Source organism: Sander vitreus, chromosome 6, assembly GCF_031162955.1.
Source record: "Sander vitreus isolate 19-12246 chromosome 6, sanVit1, whole genome shotgun sequence".
Taxonomy (NCBI): Eukaryota; Metazoa; Chordata; class Actinopteri; order Perciformes; family Percidae; genus Sander; species Sander vitreus.
Window position 1 is genome coordinate 14,957,129 of NC_135860.1, and position 21,728 is coordinate 14,978,856.

The following is a 21,728-nucleotide window of genomic DNA, read 5'->3' on the forward strand; positions in this document are numbered from 1 at the left end:
AAATAAACGCATCAATAAATAATATAATTAGTTGAATAATTCAAATGGAGCGTAAAAAAGAAAAATAAAGCTTTATTATCAGTTTAACAAAAAACAACCAAACAAAAAGTATGTTAGTCCTTTACCACTTATCAGCTGATAGAATACATTTAAACTTAGTGTATACTTTTTTTCACCAGTGTATTTAATGTATGTAGTGTATTCAGTTATATTTTTCACATTCATGACTTCATTTATCATGTATTAAAAGACACAAGTTTCCATCATGTATGTGTTTTACAGACTATAGGAAAGAGAGAATTTGAATCCCCAAACAATGCATGCTGGAAAGTATGCTAATATGATGATCAGGTTCCTTTCATAAACGTAAGCCGTGCACTCCCATGCAGGTGTTTTCAATCACCTTGTTGATTAGACCTCTAGTTAAGTGGAAGTTGGGTGACGCTATGTTAAATTGCATGAGAAGAACTCTAATCAGACCACTTTAGTGGAAACACCTGTGTGTGAAATAGGCCTACTATGAGGGCTGCAGTGTCAATTCAAATTAGATATGAAGTAAAAAAAAAAAAAATTTTTTAAAAAGACCTGGAACGCCATCCAATGGACCTATTTCAGAGCAGACATTTTGACTTGTCATAGTAGGAAAAGCACAGCTGAAATTGATAACCTTAACGCTCAGATGCCTAAGGTCATTTTTTACAGTTCATTGTCCGTCTGGTTTTATTTTCTAAAAAAGCTTGTAAAACATCAACCCTGTTGTCTACAGTCAATTTATGAACATCATTTTTTTTCAGGAAAAACTGGGCTATTAGAATATGTGTGCTGCAGTGAGGTCACTTGAATGTAAAGAAAGGTTTTATGACCTTAAAGACAAATAAATAAATAAAACGGAACATGAATCTCACAGATATGTATTGATATCACACACATATCAATAAATGCTAAGCCAATCTCCTGTCTGAATCAGTTCCCATATGTATTAGGAGTCACACTGTGAAGAAATAAACATTATAACTTATGCAGTTGACAAAATATATACATTTTTTCAAAAAAAGTCCAGACGCTTTTGCCCTCATGACATTCACTTATGCCAATAATCAAATAATAATGTCATATTTATTGAAATCACACACACAGCAATGTTCTAAAACAGTTCTCCTGTATATTTGGAGTCATGCAGTGCAAAAATAAACATAATTAACATTATAACTCATGTAAAAGGACAAACTATTTACATTTCTTCAAAAAAGGCCCAAATGTGTGCCACATCTCAAAACATTCTTCTCTGTAGAACGGTAATAGACTGGAGTGACCTATCTTGCCACTCTATAGCCTTTGTTCTCGCTCGGCTTTGCTGGAGTGATCCATCTTTCCACTCCATAAACTCTTTGTATGACGGACCTGCCTTCCCATTGGTTGAAAGACGTCAACACAATCTCGCAAAGCATCATGGGATGTTCAAAATGGCAGCTAGCATCGAGCTAGCGGCAAAAATGACGGAAAATTGATAAATTATGGACATCAAGTGGATAAATCTTGGATATAAGCGTTTGGATTTATTGCTGAACAACTCCGAAAAGAGGCACAACTTCCAGGCTGGATAGAAAACCTTTTGTAAAGGCTACAAAGACACCCCCGTGATGGCTAACTCCTTAGCTTTTAGCAGGAAAAATCGGTAAGTGGCTAAATTAAACCGTTATCAAATTATCAAAATATTAATCAGAGGTGCCGTTTCGTACGGTACCGTATCGTGGACGATCCCTTAGGGCTCTTACCAATGGCTCAATTCCATCAAGTGTCCCAGTAAGCTATTTTAGTGAGTCAGCATGCACAATACCAGGGCCTCTCCTTCTCCTAAGTGGAATGCAGCCAATGCCACCATTAATGGTTTTGAATACACCTGTGCTTTTCCTACTATATGACATGTCAACATGTCTGCCGTGAAAAAGATCTATTTGAACTCTTCAATCTGCTTTAACTTCCACTAGTTCCCTTTTCACTTTTGTTGTTTTTGAGTTTGTAGTCTGGCACAGCCAAAGTTATTTGCAAATGCGTATCTGCCAGAGCAAATAAAACATGAGCTGGCAGATTTGCCTGGTTTCCAGACTTAAGTGTTTGTAGTTACCAACAAAAACAGCACAAACAGGCAGCCTTTTCCTCCTGCTCTCATCTACGGAGCTCCAGCGCCACCTGCTGCCCAACATGGGGAACTTCTTATGACATGAGAGAAAAAACCTGCCAGAGAAATGTAGGTACACAATCATGTTACCTGTTCTTATGTAAGTTAGCTTTTGCAGACCTTTATAAATAAAAATGACAGAATGTAGATCTATTCTTGTTGCTGGTGCAGACCAGTCTACTTCTACTGTAGTAGTACTCAATGATGACTACATATTTATCTCCTGAAATGAAACGCAAAGCATGATAAACTGCATGAAGTTGTTTTTAAGGTATGAGAATAAAGAATATCTCAAGAACAGACATGATGTTTGACTAATTGTTTTCCTGTCCTCAAGTAAAAAGTGGTGAAAAATAAGTCAGTACATTTTCTCAAGTACTGTACTTAGTAGTACTACATTTCAGAGGGAATTATTGTACATTTTACTCAATACATTTACCAGACAGCTTTAGTTACTGTTACAGGTTAAAGTTCACGTACAAAACAGCATATAAAGGTAGTTTAAACTAAGCTTCTCTTCCAAAAAGTGAAAATGCTCTTTATATACATATGTGTAATAATGTAAAATATAAATGCATAATTTGTGGCGCTTACTGGTGTTTTCTTGACGCCTACTATGATTTAGATTAGATTCAGATTTTTTACTGTGATCTATTTATTATTCATAAAGTTTCTGCAACCAACCACTGAAGGTGACTTTAGTTGCTTTAATTCTAAGTTAATTAAAATATTTTACGAATGAACCAGTTCATCCATTGATGCTGAGATCAAATTATAAAAAACTTCAATAATTTATATCAGACAAAATAAAGGTGAGTGGTGGTCAGATTACTAGAACAACACCACTTTAGATGTTCTTGTGACTCTGTGAACACACCTGCTTACAAAAATGTTGAGCGCTCTTGCTGCTTCACTTCCAATTTTAATTTGTCTTTTCTCATATCACCATGCGTATTTGCAGCTTCTTTTCACTGCCGTTTCTGCTCCTGTTGTTTTCAAGAGCAGGTAAGTAACATAAAAAGAAAAAGCTGTAATGAGATTGTTTGTGTTGCTCTTGACAAGACTGGGCCAAATATTCAGTTGCCACAACAGGTTTCTACATGATCTATCTAATACTGGCTTTCTGTTACAGGTGCTCTTTTCGGTTGTGGTTTGCTTCACTGCCAGTTTATTTCCTCTGGGGCAACATGACATCATGACTGTTTATCTTGTGCAAATCTACCTCAATAAGGTGCTTCAGATCCAATACAGCAGCACTTACTGAAAATATACTGGCTGCACAGAGAAAACAAAAGAAATTGCAGATGGCCTCAACCAAAGCCCTGCTCTTTTGAAATGGGAAGAAAAGAATGCAGAAAAATGCAAATCCCAAGTCTCATTGGTATTTGATATCCTTTCAAAACCAGGTGATTTTACCTTTTTCTTGTTTATTAGCTCTGAACACAGAGGTTCAACTAACCTGGCTAATATGTTGGTAGTAGTCAGTGCGGTGAGGGGCCCCTCTGCACACTATTATGAGGGGCCCTTTTATGTTTGAAGGGCATGACTACTCGCTCGGCTTGCAAATGTACTCAGCTTGTCAGTCTTGACAAATGTTGCGCCAAAACAAGCTACCATATACTGTATCATCTCATCACATGATCCAACAGAAACTTGACACCGGACAACATCAACATACATATTACTCAGCTATCATCATTATATATCTGTATATGACGAAAATAAGAAATTATTCTTTTAATTGAATAGTTTATAGCCTATATTATATTTATATAGGTTCATAGTTAATGTAGAATAAGCATATCATTTTGTTATAGATTGCTACTACTTATACATGTGAGTTCTTCTTAGAACACAGGTATATTTCCGAGGTGGCAATCTGAATCGCTCACAAGGGCCCATTCTCCGCACAACACGTAGTTGGAAAGTCCGCTCTCTCTACTATCTCTCTCTCTCTATATATATATATATATATATATATACACATATACTATATATATATATATATATATATATATAACATATCTAAATATGTAACATATCTAAATATGTAATGTACAGTGTACTAAATTACACTGTTTTCCCTCCTTAATGCCTTTACTTCTATCCTTCTGCCTCCCATTGAAACCCAGTAATTTGCGGGCTGTTATCTAAAGTGTTACCAAAACTCTCAGCATAATTGGTGCATAATAAGTGAACAATGTGCTATTTCATGCCAACTTGTTTTGTCTATGGGTTCTTTCCCCAAGTGGAGCCCTCTGTCAGGCTGAGGTCAGTTGAGGCGGAGGGCAGCAAACATCCAGGCATGTCTGCGGTGTGTATGGTTTTTATCCCAAACAAATCAGAGTGACACGGCTGACAAATGGAAAAGAGGTGACATCTGATGTGACGTCCACTGAGGAACTGCCCAATGGTAACTGGCTGTACCAGATGCATTCCTATCTGGAGTTTACACCTGCACCTGGAGAGAAAATCTCCTGTATGATAGAGCACGCCAGCCTCATGGAGCCCGAGCTTTATGAATGGGGTAAGAGAGTGACAGGTTTGATTAACTTAAATTTTACCAAGGCAAATCTTCATTTGAATAGTTACAGTAGAAGACTAGTGTTTGTGATAAATGTGTTTTCAGAACCGACACCTGGGTCACAGAAAAACAAGATCGCTGTCGGGACAGCAGGGCTGCTGCTGGGTCTTGTGTTTTTAGTTGCTGGGCTGATTTACTGCAAGAAGAGCACTGCTGGTGAAATGTAACTAAAACATTACCAGAGTTAAATTCTTTAGACCTCCAGTGTTATCAGCTGAGGCAAATAGTATGAAGACATAAATAGGCCTTATCTCAAGACTTCAAAGACACTAACAGAACGTTCTTCTTTTGATGACGCTGTTACATTGCATCACATTGTTATCTCAAGTGCAAATCATAGATGTCCCTCAATAAAGCATATCTGTCAGAAAGGATTTGTTTCATTATCCTTTAAATCACAGAGGATGAAAGTCAGCACTACCAGTGATTATTATATCTAAATCCATCATGAATGAGTTCATGTAGCACTTGTAGTTTTGACAAGAGCCTAAGGCTAGTTTTTAACACCTATAAACACCAAATTATTGTGAATCAACTTTGAGTTACTTTGTTTTTTTGTTTATTTTTTTATTCTAGGCCGAGTGTTAGTGTCAACAAGTTAAGGCAGTCTGCCACTTTTGCTGAAACATTTGTAATACAAGCCAAAATGTAAAAAGGATCTAATAAATAAGGTTTGAATGTAGAGTCACACAGTTCTGCATGGGCAAAAGAAAGTCTACTTCCTATCTAAATTACAAACATGAACAAACATCTTGTTCTGCCCGTTAGCTTGCTGAACGAGCGACCAAACAAACATTCACCGGGGAAATTCACCTAAAGTCAGCAAGCTAGATCGGTAATTAGCCGCAGCATATTAAACAGCATGTAGACGTAGCTGCAAATGTTACCTCAGTCAGTTAGGAGACTGGTGAGATCCTTACGCTTCAATACAACTAACAACACTACAGTATGTCTGCCCAAGACATAGGCTAGCACAAGTTTGTTTATGTTGTCTGTTGTTCCCCTGCTAGAGCTCAGCCTGCTGTCTATCCATCAGACACATAACAACAGCCCTTCCAGCTGGCAGTGTACAATTGGTATATATAATATCAGAAAGGAGCATTTCTGATATTTACCCAAATACCTTTGTTATTCATTTTAATTGTATAAAACTATACAATACATTTAAAAACATGTTGACATTATTTTTGACTGCGAAAAGGGATGACTAAATGTGATTTCGGTTGGACTTTAAAGGCAAGCTACAAAGGACCAGTGTGCCGCCACATGAGTTACCAAGACAAACAGACTCCACGAGAAGAGAAATGGACAGATAACGGGATAAACATCCATATCTGCAATGAACGTGTGATTAGATTTTTTTATTTTCCCAGCATTGCCATGTATCTTATTTACTTAACGGACAAAACCCACTATTACAGCAGTTCTATGTTTGTTTTTTGGACTATAAACAGAGAGATTATATTTCATAAATAAAGATACGTGAAACAAAATAAAGCACAATTGCCAAAATCTCAATGTGTGAACAGTTATATACTAACATTATGTAGACATGAGATTATCAATACTATATAAGAGCCTCGCTGATGTTTGAAAAAAAACAACTAAATATTATATTATATGTAGCATTTTGGTTGTTATTTGATGGTTGTATGTTACAGATTTAACTGTCCAGTTACAGCAACATAAATCCTTATAGATAACAAAAACACTAAATTAACAATCACAGCAATATGCATTTTATTACACAATTATGAAAGTTTTATTTAATTTTAATGATTGTGTTTTTCTTACTTCACCTGCAGGAGCTTTGTTTATCTGTGTAAGGATGAACTTCCTCATGCAGAATCAACGCGCATTTAATTTTTTTTTCCTTATCTGTCCCATTAAGACCCATGTTGTTCACAAATCTGCTCTTAGCTTCTTTATCTGTCCTGCTGCTTTTACTCTCATTTTCTAGAGTGAGCAAGCAACATCAAGTGCCAACGTTTTAAGGTAGGTTAAGGTACTTTACATTTAACAGTTCAACCTAAAAATCAGAGAGGCCTGTGGGGATTTACATGAGGACCCTGATCAAATCCAATGTTGCAGTCTGTGTGTGCTGACATCCTTAAATGACTCATTCTCATCATGTTTACTCATAGCCTACATGTTTAAAAAAAAAACTTTCATGAAAGGGGGTCAGGCTTGTGGGTATTGCTACCCTCAGTCATAGCTGTAGGCCTTACCAATGTTGAACAGATTGGACACACTAACCTTGTTTACTACTTACGTGAAATATAGGGAAGGAAAATGATGGGAAGTAGTAAACAGAAAATCAACAAAAGCCACATAAACTGACTTGTTGGTCTTTTTGGGGGGTGTAGTGATGCAATTGGGCAATACACATGCTGCATGGGTTGTCTCTTGCTATGCACATTTAGCCCAACCACTACAACTAGTGCTGCCCTTTATTTCTATTCTTTTTCTATCACGAAAATCACCTGGCTCTCTATTTATCTAAACGTTTAATTTTGCCTAAGTAAGTCTGTCGTTTACCGTAAAACAGCGTCCAGGGCTTAAATCACCCTGCTCACGGTTCCTCTTTACGCGCCTGCGCACTCTGGAATAATGAGTCGATTTGGGTTCTATTTTATTTTTCTCTTCTTATTATATAAAAGCCCGAGTTTTATTCTGTTTTTGTGTTTCGCCATTTATGTTTACATTCATTACAGAACGCGATAAAAAAAAAAAAAGTAAATTCGAGGGGGAAAATTAGACGTCTATATTGATAGCTCGTGATCTCCTCTACTAAGACCGTGGATGTAGGCTATTAATATCACCATGGTTTCTTTTCAGTTTCATAAACACATCATATGATTTCCCGTCCTTGTCACTGCTGCTCTGTATGGCGTCAGTCTGAAGTGATGGACTGTGCTGTTCCCGTCTCGGAGGTCGTCCCAAAACACCGGATCAGCGGGCGGAGGGATTACGTTACCGAGCCGCGATAAGACCAAGGAGATGCTTTATAAGAGACTGGTATAAACACACGGATAGACATAGATGTCTGGAAACAGCCTGCGTTTAATGACCACAGAGAAGGATTCAACAAAACATCTGGTAAGATTTAAAGATGTGTAGGGCACTGTTTGTTTTTACTGAGCTGCTCCAACAGGTAAAATATTCCGAATCATATTTAAATATGTGCACGAGGAGACTTTATATGTTTTGTTATTAATCTACTAATTTCTTAGCTCCACTTTCCTCTATTCTAAGTCACCATATTTTCTCTAGCTTACCTTATTCTACTACATCACTCACTGGTGGAAAGTAAGACGGCATACATTTGCTCTGTAGCCTACTTTTGGACAATTTTGAGGTAGGCCTACTTGTATAGAAGAGTAGGCTATTTTAATATCAAGTTACTTTACATCAAATATAGCCTACTACATTTCAGAGGGAAAAAATGTTCCTTTAACGCCACTGTGTTTATCTGACAGCTCTAGATTTTTAAAACATATAATGAATATAAAATGTGATTCACAGTAAATGCACCTACCTCTCCCACCACTGCACTTACCTTATTCTGCTGTGCTTTAACCTATTCTGCTGTCCTCTACTCCACCATACTTCTTTACTCTACATTACCTTGTTGTCTGCTACTTTTCAACCCTACATTACTTTACTCTACACCGACCATAACCTAACTTTATTCTTCTCTACTCTAGTTTGTATAAAACAATGTGAAAAATCATGAAAATTATCATAAGTTGCAGCCCTTTTCCTTTCAGTATAAAAGTTCAAACATACGTCTATTAGGTTAATTACATTCTACATTCAAACTTCATACAAACTGGAGCTGAAAGTAGTAGTTTTTTTTCCAGTGTATGAACTAGTTATATATATATACAAATATAGTTTGTTGTCTGTCCTCTCCACAGTTCTTCTCTGATGACACTGATAGACTGACATTGTACCAATGGGTGTCTTACTCTCAGTTTGGCTGTACAGCAGGGCAGACAAAACCCCTTCCTCCTCTTCATCAGCTTTCCCTCCTCTGGCTGTCCCGACATCCTCTCGCCTCGCTGTCACTCTGAATTCCTCTCCGGTTGCTCCGGGAGACAGTCGCTCACACTGGAGCTCAGTCCACTGCTCTCCACACTTCCTGCTGTCTGCCTGCAAACAGGAAGTGACACGTTCACCGGTTGAGATGAGCAGCGATGGGGTTAGGGCAGAGATGGGGGTGAAGAGTGGGCTTCATGTCTGGGAGATGCTGTGGAGCCCCAACCACAGAGGGAGTCATGCCGTCATGGGCATTTCCAGGCAGAGCTGCCCTCTGCAGGCCTCAGGGTACAATGTGCTGATTGGCATAGAGACACAGTCCTGGGGCTGGGAACTCAAAACCAATCAGCTCTGGCATGATGGACAGAGTCTGGGACTTTACCCAGGAAAGAGGAGGAGGTGCCACTCTGAGGCTGTGACACAATCTTTCACTTCATCACACACAAAGGTGGCACAGACACCTCTCCCCGTCCCTGAACGCATCCTGCTGGTCCTGGACGCCGACGCAGGGACTCTGGGATTCGTTGTTGATGGCAGCTTCCTCGGCATGGCTTTCAAAGACCTCCCTTGTGGAGTGGAGCTTTTCCCAGCAGTGAGCAGTGTGAGAGGAGGAGCCAACATACGACTACGATACCTGAACGGTGCCACACGTGAGTGTCAGGTTTTACACAGATCTGCTTTGGTTAGATCTACTACTCATAAAAAAAATTCTCTCTCCTTCCCAGGTGATCCCCCTGCCCTGATGGCTTTATGTGGACTGTCAATTCGGCAGTGTTTAGGGCAACAGACGCTGAATCAAATGGACAAACTGCCTCTAGCCCCTCGTCTCCAGCACTATCTGCTTTCTAGTCAATAGTTTACATACATACAAACATAAACAATAGGAAAGATTTAGTCAATCACTGAAGTGTACCAAGAATGTATAGATTTGTATATGAAAAATGATGTGCATACATATTATATCAGACACATGGATGTATTATCTATCTTCTTTATTACAATATAATATATAGGCCTACGTATTTCACTGAAGTTTCAAAGCATAGTCAGTGAGCTTGGAGACATTTTCTTTCTGTTTCTTCCTTTGTGTATAAAATAAATGACTCCTTTTTTGAATTTGACGTCATTATTGCTGTTTTGCGAATGTTAAAAGAAAGGAGAATATGGGCAATTCAGTAGTGTTGTTTAGTGGTATGGAGGTTTCCCTTTTAGAAAACATAAATCACATTAAGTAACGAAGGGGGAATTAATATTATGCAGAAACAGTGATCCAATCCTAAGGTTTCCAACAAACATTAAGCAGCCAAAACTTTTCCCTGCAAAGGGGTCTATACATCTGCTTTCACTGACTGAACACCTGCCTGGTATACAGGTGGAGATGATGGAATAATGCTGATAATAATAATTAGGCTTCTGAAAGAGAATCATGATTATACCAAATAGGTTAAGGAATGACCAGATGACACCTTAGGGAATTAAAATTGTGTTGATACCCATAAAGAGTTAGAGAGCCTAGATCTGTGATTGTGCCATTTTCATTAATTTCTGTCAGTTATAAAATATGAAACACATTTATGATGCCTTAATTGGCATGATACAGTTGCTTATTTCATTCATTACTCCTGAACAAAACTATGAATTAATTACATTTCTGTATTCATCTATATTGCTCAATGATAACAAACTGCTTAAATTCATCTTTAAATGAGCATCTATGTGGTTAGACTAATGATGAGTCAGATTCTTGGCTGCCAGTTCAGCAGCTACAGGTGCCAAATAAAATAAAATATTTATTTTTTTAGTATTTATCATGTTTTTCCCCAATGGCCTATATGGTATATACTCAGTCTAGTAATGGAAAATATTTAATTCTGAATTAAAAGGTCCTGAATTAAAGTGCTAGCATTTAATATTATCAGTATCAGTGGTGGAGACAACATAAGGGGACAGTGTTGTCATGACAACAGTGGGACAAGTACAAACTTGCGCGCAAAAGAGGTACGTAAAGGTCAGTTCTCTGGGAAACTGACTGTCACAGAAAATATTTTATCAACTCCATGTAATAGGGGAACATTACCAACGACACTTAAAGCCCATTAATTTAAAAAGTCCCAACCCATCCTGAGTGTATATGTTAGTAAATGAACGTTAGTTAGCTTAATTCAAGTTAGCTAACATGAGTTTACAGTTAGCTCGCCCAGCTAGCTAGCTAGCTAGCTAATGGCTGCAAACCTGGATACTAATTTATTAACCTAGATGCTAACTAGCTAAACTTTTTTTTATTTATTTAAGTTTAATTTAAACATTGTGCAATTTATTATAATGAAATAACCGATGTAGAGCATTGATTTATTAGCTTAATTTGACTGTTCACATCTAGAAATAACTGGTCATGGCAGCACTTGAGAGTCTGAGAAAAGGAGAGTTAGGTTTTGGTCCGCTTGGCATAAATAGAGATGAAGAAGAGGAGGAAGACTCACCTACGGTAAGCTCAGACGTCACACTCACACTGGCAAAGTAGTAGATATTTGCAGCGGTCAGATTCCTGTATTTGTCGATTATCAGGTTTTACTGAGTGTTTTAGCCCAGCATGGACAAATGGGCCTCTGCTTCTATGACACGAAGGACTCATCTTTACACTATATGATAGACACTCCCGACAACTACGAGCTCCACCTGTTGGCCAGAGGTAAACAATACACAGCCTGTTACATAATCTTGGTCTCTTCCTAAATAAGATTAGGATTATGGTTTTCATGTATTTTCAACAGCTCATAAATGTATAAAAAAAATATAAACCGACACTTGTTCTTGCCTTAATATACTGTTTGTACATCGTACCTCCTTGTTTTCTGTTTAGTCATCCAAGAGGTCAGTCCCCATGTAATAATTACCAGTGCAAAGCAGGAGCGCTGCATGACAAGCTTCCTGCAACAACTTGGTGAGTTCTGGGAGACAAACATTTTATCAGTATTGGGTGTGGAAACAGGAAAATTTCACACAGAGAAAGTTTTGTTTTGACATCGTACAAGACAAGTAGTTTCTAGGTCAAGGGAATGAAATGAGATTAGGGATGCTTGACACTGCAGCCAGATAGTGTGATAAGGGAGAAGAGTGATTGTACAGCTATTATACACAGCTTTATAAGGCCTTTGAGACTACAGTGAAACAGTTCTGCCATATGAAATAACTCCTTTGACGATAATGTTTTCTTTCATACAACATACTATTTTTATTTTTTCAAATCCCCCTCTGTTGTATCCCAGGTTCAAACCCAGACTACAAACCAGAGGTGGTTACTTATCCATACGTTGACTTTGGTAAACAGACGCCCACCCATAATATCCAAATATCCTCATCAATTTTAGGGAGGATTTTATTTGCATACATTTGCATGATTTCCCACAATGAACAGATTGATTTTGTGTCATTTTTTTTTTTACTGTTGCAGGTCTGGAGGTCAGTAAGCAGAGGCTCCTTTCGGCCCATCTGCCTTTCGTTCCTGCCTCCATTTCAGAGAGAGACAAAATGTCCTACCTCTCCTCCTGTATCTCATTTGACTCGCCCATGATGGTGAACCAGCTGTCTACATGTCATCCTATCCATCAGTCTATCTTTGTACAGGAGATGATCATGTTTTTGTGTGTGTGTGTGTGTGTGTGTGTGTGTGTGTGTGTGTGTGTGTGTACATCCTGTGGGTAGCTGAGGGCAGTAGGCGCTCTGCTGAAATGTCTGGACAGGAGGAGAGTGGGAGTGGAACTGGAAGACAGCAGTGTTGGAGTTCCTATCCTACAGTTTCACTCCTACACGCTGTAAGACACACATTAATGTAACTTGGCACACACACATATGACTGTGATCACACATATTTCTGTAATGAGGACCTTGAAAGAGTTTTGTCAATGAGAAGTTTTTTTTTTTTTTACTGCTCTGTATTTAGCTACACAGGGTTTAGTCTGTTAGACAGGCAGCAGTAGTATGCATTTGTGGCATTGTGTTTCATTTACTGTATTACATGTTCTCTATTCTATACCATCTACAAGCAGATCAAAAATTGTTTGATGCAGAAGTTTTTTAATGAAATCAAAATGTTGCTTCTCTGAAATGTGCATTGTTTCTTCCCAATATAGTAAAGGTGTTGTTTGCATTGACCGAGACACCTACAGGTAAACATTTTCTTTATTATATAGATGATCTTTATTCAATATTATTATCTCATTAATTGTTTCGTGTTCCACAACTAAAACATACAGTGCAGCTGTTTAATACATTTTATTATGACTTTTACTTCTCTAACTTGCCCACCTGAGATCCTTTATGTTTTTAAATTACATTACATTCATGTAGCTGACGTTTTATCCAAAGCTACTTACAATAAGCGCATATAACTGTTAAGATACCAACCAAAAATAGAAAGAATCAAGCAAATACATAAACTTGATCAAATAAGCAAAACTGCTTCAAGTGTTGCATTTTAGAAACAAGAGATACATGTAGAGAAACGTTTTTTTTTCTTCATCTTTTCATGGCTCAAGACGCAGTCTGATCAAGTGAGTTTTCAGTTTGCGACAGAAGATGTGTAGAGATTCTGCTGTCCTGATGGGGTAGGGAGGGGCTCGTTCCACCATTGTGGAGCCAGGACAGCATTTTACTTTTGCTCTCCTATCCTTATTATATACATTTTCTTAACAAAGGCAAAACATATAGAAAGAGACAAGTGTCGGGTTAGACACAACAATGGACTTTGTATTTGTTTCAGTGTACTGCAGATCTTCAAATCCGAACTTCACCCATCAGTGTACAAGCTGCATTCAGGTGAAAAGGAAGGACTCAGTCTTTATGGTATGTGGCCCAAAGGGAGTAATTAAGGACATTGTTACTCTGTCTAATATAATTGTTATTACATGAACTTCTGTACTTATTGTTTGTTGCAGGGATACTGAACCGCTGCAGGTGCAAGTTTGGCTCCAAACTGCTACGGTGAGAAACACCTTGCTATTCAATTTATTTATAGTATCAAATCATAACAACAGTTATGAGAGCTAGAGTCCAATCACACAAAAAAATATGAAGGGGCCTTACTGCATTAAACCAAATTTAAAGTGCTCTACCTCATGCATACACAACAATAATACTGAATATAACAATTATATAATTAGAACTACAGTATGTGGTTAAAATGATCATGTAGAACAATTATTTTCTTTATATAAGTCCATTTATTGAAAGGAACATTTGGAGCACTACTAAAGCAAGACAAATTGAAGTGTCATGTGTTTACAAACGAACTGCAGCACTGCTGTTTTATGATTCAGGCAGAGGATTTGTGTTTGTCTCAGGAATTTCAAGGTTTAAATTCCGCTGCTTGTATCTATGGCAACAAGATAAATGTTTCAGCTTTTCCAACATAACACATCATCTGTTTTTGGTACTGTCAGCGATGATATTATACTGATTTTAATCCCATGCTGTGATTATTGTGGGAACCTACATTCATGTATTTCTGCCATTTTTCTTTACACAAACATTATTTTTTTCATACACGGAATATCTGGTTAACTCTGGTAACTCTGGTTATTGTCACATACAGAGAACGTAAAGTTTGCTAGTTTGTACTATTTGCTTTCTAGAAGTACCATGAGTGTAAGTGATGTTCTCTCCTCTCTCAGTCAGTGGTTCCTGCGTCCAACACTGGATCTGGCCGTGTTACACAGGAGACAGGAAGTGATACGTTTCTTCACGTCACCTCGGAATTCCGACGCCCTGAGCACCCTGCAGTCCTCGCTACGCAACATCAGTAACATACCAGTAACAACTCTGACCAATGACCTCCTTTTTTTTCTCCATATGTGACCATTTATCCCCTTACCTGCTGTGTTACAAACTGAATATAGAAAGTATGACTAAAGCCAGTCTATGTGTGTGTGTGTGTGTGTGTGTGTGTGTGTGTGTGTGTGTGTGTGTGTGTGTGTGTGTGTGTGTGTGTGTGTGCTTGTGTGTGTTAGACTCTTCTGCGCAGGATGTCTCTCTCTCACACCAAAGTGACTGACTGGCAGAGTCTCTACAAGGTTGGAGCTACAGTATCACCATACACACACCACATGCCAGGTTCTGTTAAATGTGTGCAAGATGTTGTGTTTGTGTGTGTTTGTCAGACAGTGTACAATGCAGTGTGTATCAGGGACACGGTGCGACACCTGCCTCAGTCCATTCATCTCTTTCGTGATATCAGTGAAGGGTTGTCTGATGACCTCCACCATATTGCCTCCCTCATCAGCCGAGTTGTGAGACACACACAAAATAACACACAGCTGCAAATCCGAAAAATCCCCCCGCTGTTGTTGCAGTTGTTTTTACAGACTGTTGAATGTTAATGAGTTTGACTCCATCTTTGATTTGGAACATGTAGGTGGATTTTGAAACCAGCTTAGCTGAGAACCGCTTCACCATCAAACCAAATGTGGACCCAGCAATCGATGAGAGTAAGTGCCTCCATACTGGTTTTAAAAACTGGAACAGTCATTTGATAAGTGAAAAAAGCCTGATCAGAAATCTCCATGTGTGATGAGCCTGTGTTGATGAGGTTAAATGGTGGTTGATTTAAAGTCTTAACAATGCTCCCTCCCTCTGTCAGAGAAGAGGAAGATGATGGGGCTGTCCGACTTCCTGACAGATGTAGCCAGAAGAGAGCTGGAACACCTGGACCCTCGCATTCCCTCCTGCTGCGTCATCTACATCCCTCTGGTCTGAGCTTCTTTGTCGACACAGCTACCGGCTGATCTTTCAAACAACAACCTTTTTATTTACTCCTCTGGCTTGAGCCCACATGTACTGTATTATTGTTGTTGGGATTCATACAATCAGATATGGCGACAGTGTCTCTTGAGCATCACATATATCCGTGTTCAGAAATCATTGTTTAATTCTCCTTGCAGATTGGATTCCTGCTATCTGTCCCTCGCCTGACCAGCATGGTGGAGAAAGAGGATTTTGAGATAAAGGAGCTTGATTTTATGGTTTGTGTATGATTTTGTCAACATGTTAATTGTGTTTGTTTGTGTTCTTCAAAATGCCAAATGCTCGTGTGATGTTATACCTTTTCCATGTGTCCGTGTGAGCTAGTTTCTGTCGGAGGACCGTCTGCACTACCGCAGCCAGAGAACCAAGGAGCTAGACGACCTCCTAGGAGACTTGCACTGTGACATTAGAGGTCTTTTACCTTCTTACTAACAGAAAGCCTTTACCTGATAGCTGTGTACCTGACATTCTTAGAAGTGACCACAACCACTGAAGGCTTTCCTGATTGTCTGCTTTTTGCTTCTCAGACATGGAGACGGCAGTAATGACACAGTTGCAGAACACAATCCTTGAGAGGAGCGCCTCCCTTTACAAGGTTGGTATGTATCACTGTGCACTCCCAGGTCCCAGTGTTTGAAACATGACTTTCACTCTGATAAAATGATTGCGTGCATGAAAGTAATTCTGTTAATGTGTGTACTGGTGGAGTTTGTTTCCGATTACGTAGCTATGATTGTTTGCTTATTGCTGTTGTGTTTTACAGTTTGATTATGAAAAAGGTCCTGATCCCATTACAAGTTCTTTTCAAGTGATATTTGTCTCATGACAGATTTTGCATGCTGTAATTGCAAACGTTATTGTTTTTTTTTAGGGCAGAATGATTAGTAAATTCAGAGGATGAATAATTGTGTTTGCAACTTGGCAATTACATGCGTGTTAAAAAAACAATTAGTGTATTAAGATGCAGGTTTGCAGGGTTTCAAACTTATCAAGCTTTATTAAAGTGATACTCCACCCAAGATCTCTCTTTTGAGAATTTAACACTCATCCACCCTCCCTGTGGTTACAATGGATTCCCATAACAATAAGTATCAAAACATACAAAGACAATTATCACACTGCTCCTGCAACATAATCCTTTTCTTTGTTGTTTATCTGTATGCTCAGTATGTTCCAAATACTCATATTTCCCACCAAAATGAGAACATGTACATACACAGCTTCTGTCTCATTCAACATGCGCAACCCTGTTAAGCTTTAGGTCTGTCACTTGCTGCTCTTTCATCGGTCAAAACTGCTCTGTTCAGGGCGCCCAGATAGCTCAGTTGGTAGAGTGGGTGCCCATATATAGAGGTTTACTCCTCGACGCAGCAGGCCCTAGGTTTGACTCCCACCTGCGGCCCTTTGCTGCATGTCATTTCCCATCTCTCTCTCCTTTCATGTCTTCATCTGTCCTGTCAAAAATAAAGGCTGAAAATAATCTTTTTAAAAAAAACTGCTCTGTTCAGGCATAATGTGTGTGTTGTGTAGGTTTTGGATCTCACAGCTGAGCTGGACTGTCTGATGGCTATGAGCAGCGCCTCCCAAGAGTACGGCTACGCCTCACCCAAACTAGCCAGCCACAGGAAGATAACAGTCACACAGGGCAGGTAACCACCTACACACTAGATGGAATTATCCAGGGACTTGCAATTTCATGTTTCATTAATTTGATTACTAATCACATACACAGTGCACACAAATACAGTTGTATTCAATACGAGAATGAAGAATGCAGTACAGGACTGATAAATGTCTGTATTTTACAATTCTTTTAGACATCCGCTGTTAGAGCTGTGCTCTCCTGTGTTTGTGGCCAACTCTTTCCAGAGCTCAGAGTCACAAGGCAGAGTCAAGCTCATCACTGGACCCAACTCATCTGGCAAGAGCATCTACCTCAAACAGGTGGGACAGTCAGAAAAAACTATCTGTTCCTAACAATTACATACAAGTTCTATCGTCTTAGTAACAGGTACAGTTCTAAACTGCTTCCGGTCTTGACTAGCACAAATATACTCCTACAGTATACTGACACGTTTTGACACTGTGTTGACAGTTATCCGTTTACCTGAAATTGGCTTGTCATTTGATGTTTTGAGGCCAACAATTTTTTTTCTTTTCTTTTCTTTTGCTACACCCAGTGACAGGCTGTGTTCAGACGAGCAGTTGCAGCAAAACTAAAAGAGAGCTTTCAGAAACAAAAGACCAGTAAAGTTATACAAGTGGTAGACAATACTGGTTCAAAAAATGCATAATTGCACATGATCTGCTTTTTAAATTTGTTTCTTCAGCACCAGTAGCTGCACTACAGATAGTAGTTACCTCAGCATTCTGCTATATGATGACAGCTGTCATGATTTACAAGATTTATATTTTCCCATTCCAAACTATTACAGAAAACACATTTAGAGTGTTGAAATTAAGGGTTACAATAACGTTTCTTAATGAGAATATCTTCATTTTGCACAGTTTTGACCTCCCGGCTGCTATTGAGAATCATTGTTCTGATTTTACTTTGTCAGGTGGGCCTGATTGTGTTCATGGCTCTGATTGGCTCAGACGTGCCCGCGAAGGAGGCAGAGATTGGTCTGGTGGATGGGATCTTTACCCGCATGCAGAGCAGAGAGTCTGTGTCTGTTGGCCTCAGCACTTTCATGATAGACCTCAACCAGGTACCACACACACAAACACACACACACACACACACAATAAACAATAAAACAAAAAGTAGTATAACACGTGTGTCTCTATTCTCCAGATGGCCCAGGCTCTCAACAGGACTACTGGCAACTCATTAGTTCTCATCGATGAATTTGGAAAGGGAACTAACACAGTAAGAACTTGTTCCAGGACTTTGTGAATTAAATACATATGTATACACATAACAAGGACAGCAAAGTGGCATTAATGTGAAGCGCCTGAAACCAATCCCAGCCAATATTATCCAATTTATAGCTGCAGCACGAACAGACCTTCAGTTCAGCCCAACATGTGCCACCTATCAGCAAGAAAACAGCAGCAGATGTTCAGATCTGCAGATATACTATAGAGGTGTTGATGTGCGCCAGCTACAGGCAAGAGAACTAATAATGCAATTTTGAAACTTGTGCAACCTGCAGGCAAATACTGAGGCTTTTTAAATAGCTGCTGCTTAGTTGTGTTATAGGGCTTCATTTATACTTTATTTTTTTTACTTTTAAAATTTTAAGTTTTGGCAACTGTGGTATATTTCCTGCCAGATACTAGGAATAGAGTATCATTATGTTCTCTGTCCTCCATCACTGTCTGCAAGGTTACTCTGGAGAGGGATGGAGAGGGTCCAAACCAAATGTATTTGTTTAAAGAAGAAATACAGGTGTGGGAGGCAGAGGCCAGAAGGAAACAATAAAAGAAAATTAACATGTAGGTTGAATGAGTTCCGTCTAAGCCCAGTTCAAATTTAAGACAAATTTAAAATAGCTATAATCAATATTTCTTTAGCTCTTTTTAGCTAAACACCCACTGTACACTACCTGCCCAGCATCAAACAGCAGACAGATACAGTTAGGTACTAGCTGGTGAACACACTACAGTGGAACATTTAGCAGCTTAAGAGCCAGATATTTCCCTCAGGAGTTGCTAGAGACCAAAAACAGCTAAATGACAGTGAATATTGGACTTACAGTCCTCTTGTGGCTAACAGTATTATTAGTAATGTTCCCCTGAAGTAAGTGTGACAAAGTGCTAAATGTAAAACCCCAAAAGTGCACTGGCATAACAACAGCAGCTTCAAAAAAATAACAATAAATAAACTAACACTCTTACCTGCAGGTGGTGCATGTGTTAAAACTAAGCAGCTAATTGCTCCCTTGCCTGTAGGTGGCTAGGACATACTTTTATCCACAGAACAATAGGCAGGAATTTTCAGTGAATTGGTTTAGTCATGACACCAACTCAAACTCAGGCTTTCAAGGGTTTGCGTCAAGAGCTTAACCTGAAGAGTTTGACCTATAGCAGCTTAATCTGTGCTCAGAAACTGAAATAATGTTCCCACTTAGGTGGATGGACTGTCCCTGCTGGCTGCATCGATCTCTCATTGGCTGAGAAAACCTCCGGTGGATGTTCCTCATGTCCTGTTGGCGACTAACTTCCACAGTTTGCTGCAGCTGGGCCTGCTACCCTCCTCTGGCCTGCTGTCTCTTCTGGTACTGAAAGATATTTGACTGAGCTAGCACAATGATGAAATGTAGCCTGAAGCATTTCGTGAATGTCCAGTGAGGTTTTATGACGATAAACTAATGTGCTGCAGAAAAATGTTGACAGCAAAACTTCTAAATGACCAACTAGCTTAGGAGATCTGTTTTACCTCATTAGAAGTTTATTTTATTGTGTATGTGATTTTTTTAAAGGTCCTATGACATGGTGCTCTTTGGATGCTTTTATATAGACCTTAGTGGTCCCCTAATACTGTATCTGAAGTCTCTTCCCCAAAATTCAGCCTTGGTGCAGAATTACAGCCACTAGAGCCAGTCCCACAATGAGCTTTACTTAGGATGTGCCATTTCTGTGTCTGTAGCTTTAAAGTGCCTATATTATGAAAAAAATCACTTTTTCTGGGATTTGGGGTGTTATTTTGTGTCTCTGGTGCTTCCACACGCATACAAACTTTGAAAAAAACAAACATCCCTGCTGTTTTGAGTGAGATACGGGTTTCTGAATGTGTCCCGCCTTCAGTCTCCGGGTGAGCTGTTCAAAATCTGCACGGCATCTGCTGCTAGCTAGCGCTTGCATGCTAGCTCATTTTCAATGGCAAAACACTGCTACACGAACACACACAAATTCACCCTAATCTACAAAATAAATTGTATAGAACTACTTACATGTCCCTGTTCTGCAGGTATTCCACGCAAAGTTGAAAGTGCGCCCTCGTTTAGAAGAAGTCTCTCGGCTAATCCTGCCTTGTACAGGCCGAAGTTGGAGAAACAGCTAGCTAACTCATGTAATCCTTAGCTAGCTACTGCGCATGTGCGACTGCCAACAAAGACGTTACATAAGTTGAGATGTCTTACTCTGTAGCTAAAACAGAGACCTGAACACAGGGTGAAAAGAGGATCTGCAGCAGTGTGTAGTACAACAAAAATATAGTGTTTTTTGAAAATTAAACAATGTAAACCTATTCTGATATAATCTCAAATTACAGTTATGAACCTGAAAATGAGCATAATATGTCCACTTTAAATACTATTGAGGAGGAGAGAGGGGGGGCAAGGTGGAGGGTGAGGGTGTGGCCTTGACCAACTGCCATGTTTTGCTTGTTTTCAGAGAAAGGGGAGGTAACCTTCCTCCTCATGAGGTCATAAGGAGGAGATTCCAGATTGGCCCATCTGAGCTTTCATTTTCTCAAAGGCAGAGCAGGATACCCAGGGCTCAGTTTACATCTATCGCCATTTCTAGCCACTGGGGGACCTCATATTAATGTTAAAAAACCTCATAAAGTGAAATCTTCATGCTATGGGACCTTGTATGTGGTTGTGTATTAATGTGTGTGTGTGTGTGTGTGTGTGTGTGTGTGTGTGTGTGTGTGTGTGTGTGTGTTAGACTCTAGAGACAGCAGTGGACGGGGATGAGTTGGTGTTTCTGTACCAACTGAAAGAAGGAATCTGCCAATCCAGCTATGCTGCCAACATCGCTACACTGGCAGGCCTGCCAACTAGCCTTGTGCAGAGAGGAGTGGAGGTAAAACACACAAACACAAGCAGATACACAGAAGCATGCTCACATAAACTGAATGTTTGTGGGTGGGTGTGTTTGGCCAGGTGTCTGAACTGTACAGGACAGGAAGGCTCATCAAACGCATTGACAAAGCATCGTCAGATGAGCAGGCAAACAGGTTTGTTAAAACTCCTGCTTTACAGAGTGACAATGAAAACTAACACAAGAGAGCAGTGTATGCGAAACAGATATGTATGTTTGTGTGCGACTGACAGGTGCAGGTCTGTGGTGGAGACGTTCCTGAGCTTAGACCTGGAGGACAAAGATTTGGACCTCCAGCGCTTCATGAAAGAGGAGCTTCTGCCCTCTGCTGGGGAGCTGCCGAACCGCAGCTGA

The 21,728-nt window shown here is 39.4% G+C and overlaps 2 protein-coding genes and 1 pseudogene across 3 annotated transcripts; all 3 read left to right on the plus strand.

Annotated features, from left to right (window-relative positions):
• The first annotated feature begins 3,117 nt into the window (after positions 1 to 3,117).
• Positions 3,118 to 6,955, plus strand: LOC144518959 (class II histocompatibility antigen, B-L beta chain-like; annotated as a pseudogene). The gene is made up of 4 exons (XR_013502060.1): positions 3,118 to 3,184; positions 3,312 to 3,585; positions 4,429 to 4,706; positions 4,809 to 6,955. The product of XR_013502060.1 is annotated as a class II histocompatibility antigen, B-L beta chain-like (transcript).
• A 532-nt stretch (positions 6,956 to 7,487) lies between these two features.
• Positions 7,488 to 9,902, plus strand: LOC144519663 (SPRY domain-containing SOCS box protein 4). The gene is made up of 3 exons (XM_078252962.1): positions 7,488 to 7,862; positions 8,684 to 9,454; positions 9,530 to 9,902. Exons 2-3 carry the CDS (start codon positions 8,722 to 8,724, stop codon positions 9,658 to 9,660), a joined length of 864 nt encoding a protein of 287 aa, XP_078109088.1. The 5' UTR covers positions 7,488 to 7,862; positions 8,684 to 8,721; the 3' UTR covers positions 9,661 to 9,902.
• A 1,294-nt stretch (positions 9,903 to 11,196) lies between these two features.
• On the plus strand, positions 11,197 to 21,728 carry msh5 (mutS homolog 5). Its single transcript, XM_078251857.1, has 25 exons — positions 11,197 to 11,289; positions 11,370 to 11,493; positions 11,665 to 11,745; positions 12,071 to 12,124; positions 12,256 to 12,377; positions 12,507 to 12,616; positions 12,935 to 12,970; positions 13,564 to 13,646; positions 13,739 to 13,784; positions 14,474 to 14,612; positions 14,810 to 14,872; positions 14,960 to 15,088; positions 15,214 to 15,286; positions 15,439 to 15,548; positions 15,740 to 15,820; positions 15,927 to 16,014; positions 16,130 to 16,197; positions 17,133 to 17,251; positions 17,420 to 17,546; positions 18,164 to 18,313; positions 18,400 to 18,474; positions 19,679 to 19,825; positions 21,219 to 21,356; positions 21,437 to 21,510; positions 21,608 to 21,728. The coding sequence occupies exons 1-25, from the start codon at positions 11,197 to 11,199 to the stop codon at positions 21,726 to 21,728; spliced, it is 2,451 nt and encodes an 816-aa protein (XP_078107983.1).

Excerpts from the sequence above, each read along its gene's own strand:
- msh5 (XM_078251857.1), top strand. The coding sequence starts at position 11,197 with ATGGCAGCACTTGAGAGTCTGAGAAAAGGAGAGTTAGGTTTTGGTCCG. Across the intron at positions 15,287-15,438 it reads GGACCCAGCAATCGATGAGA|AGAAGAGGAAGATGATGGGG; the intron begins GTAAGTGCCTCC and ends TCCCTCTGTCAG. Across the intron at positions 16,198-17,132 it reads GGAGCGCCTCCCTTTACAAG|GTTTTGGATCTCACAGCTGA; the intron begins GTTGGTATGTAT and ends TGTGTTGTGTAG.
- LOC144519663 (XM_078252962.1), top strand. The coding sequence starts at position 8,722 with ATGGGTGTCTTACTCTCAGTTTGGCTGTACAGCAGGGCAGACAAAACC. Across the intron at positions 9,455-9,529 it reads ATACCTGAACGGTGCCACAC|GTGATCCCCCTGCCCTGATG; the intron begins GTGAGTGTCAGG and ends TCTCCTTCCCAG.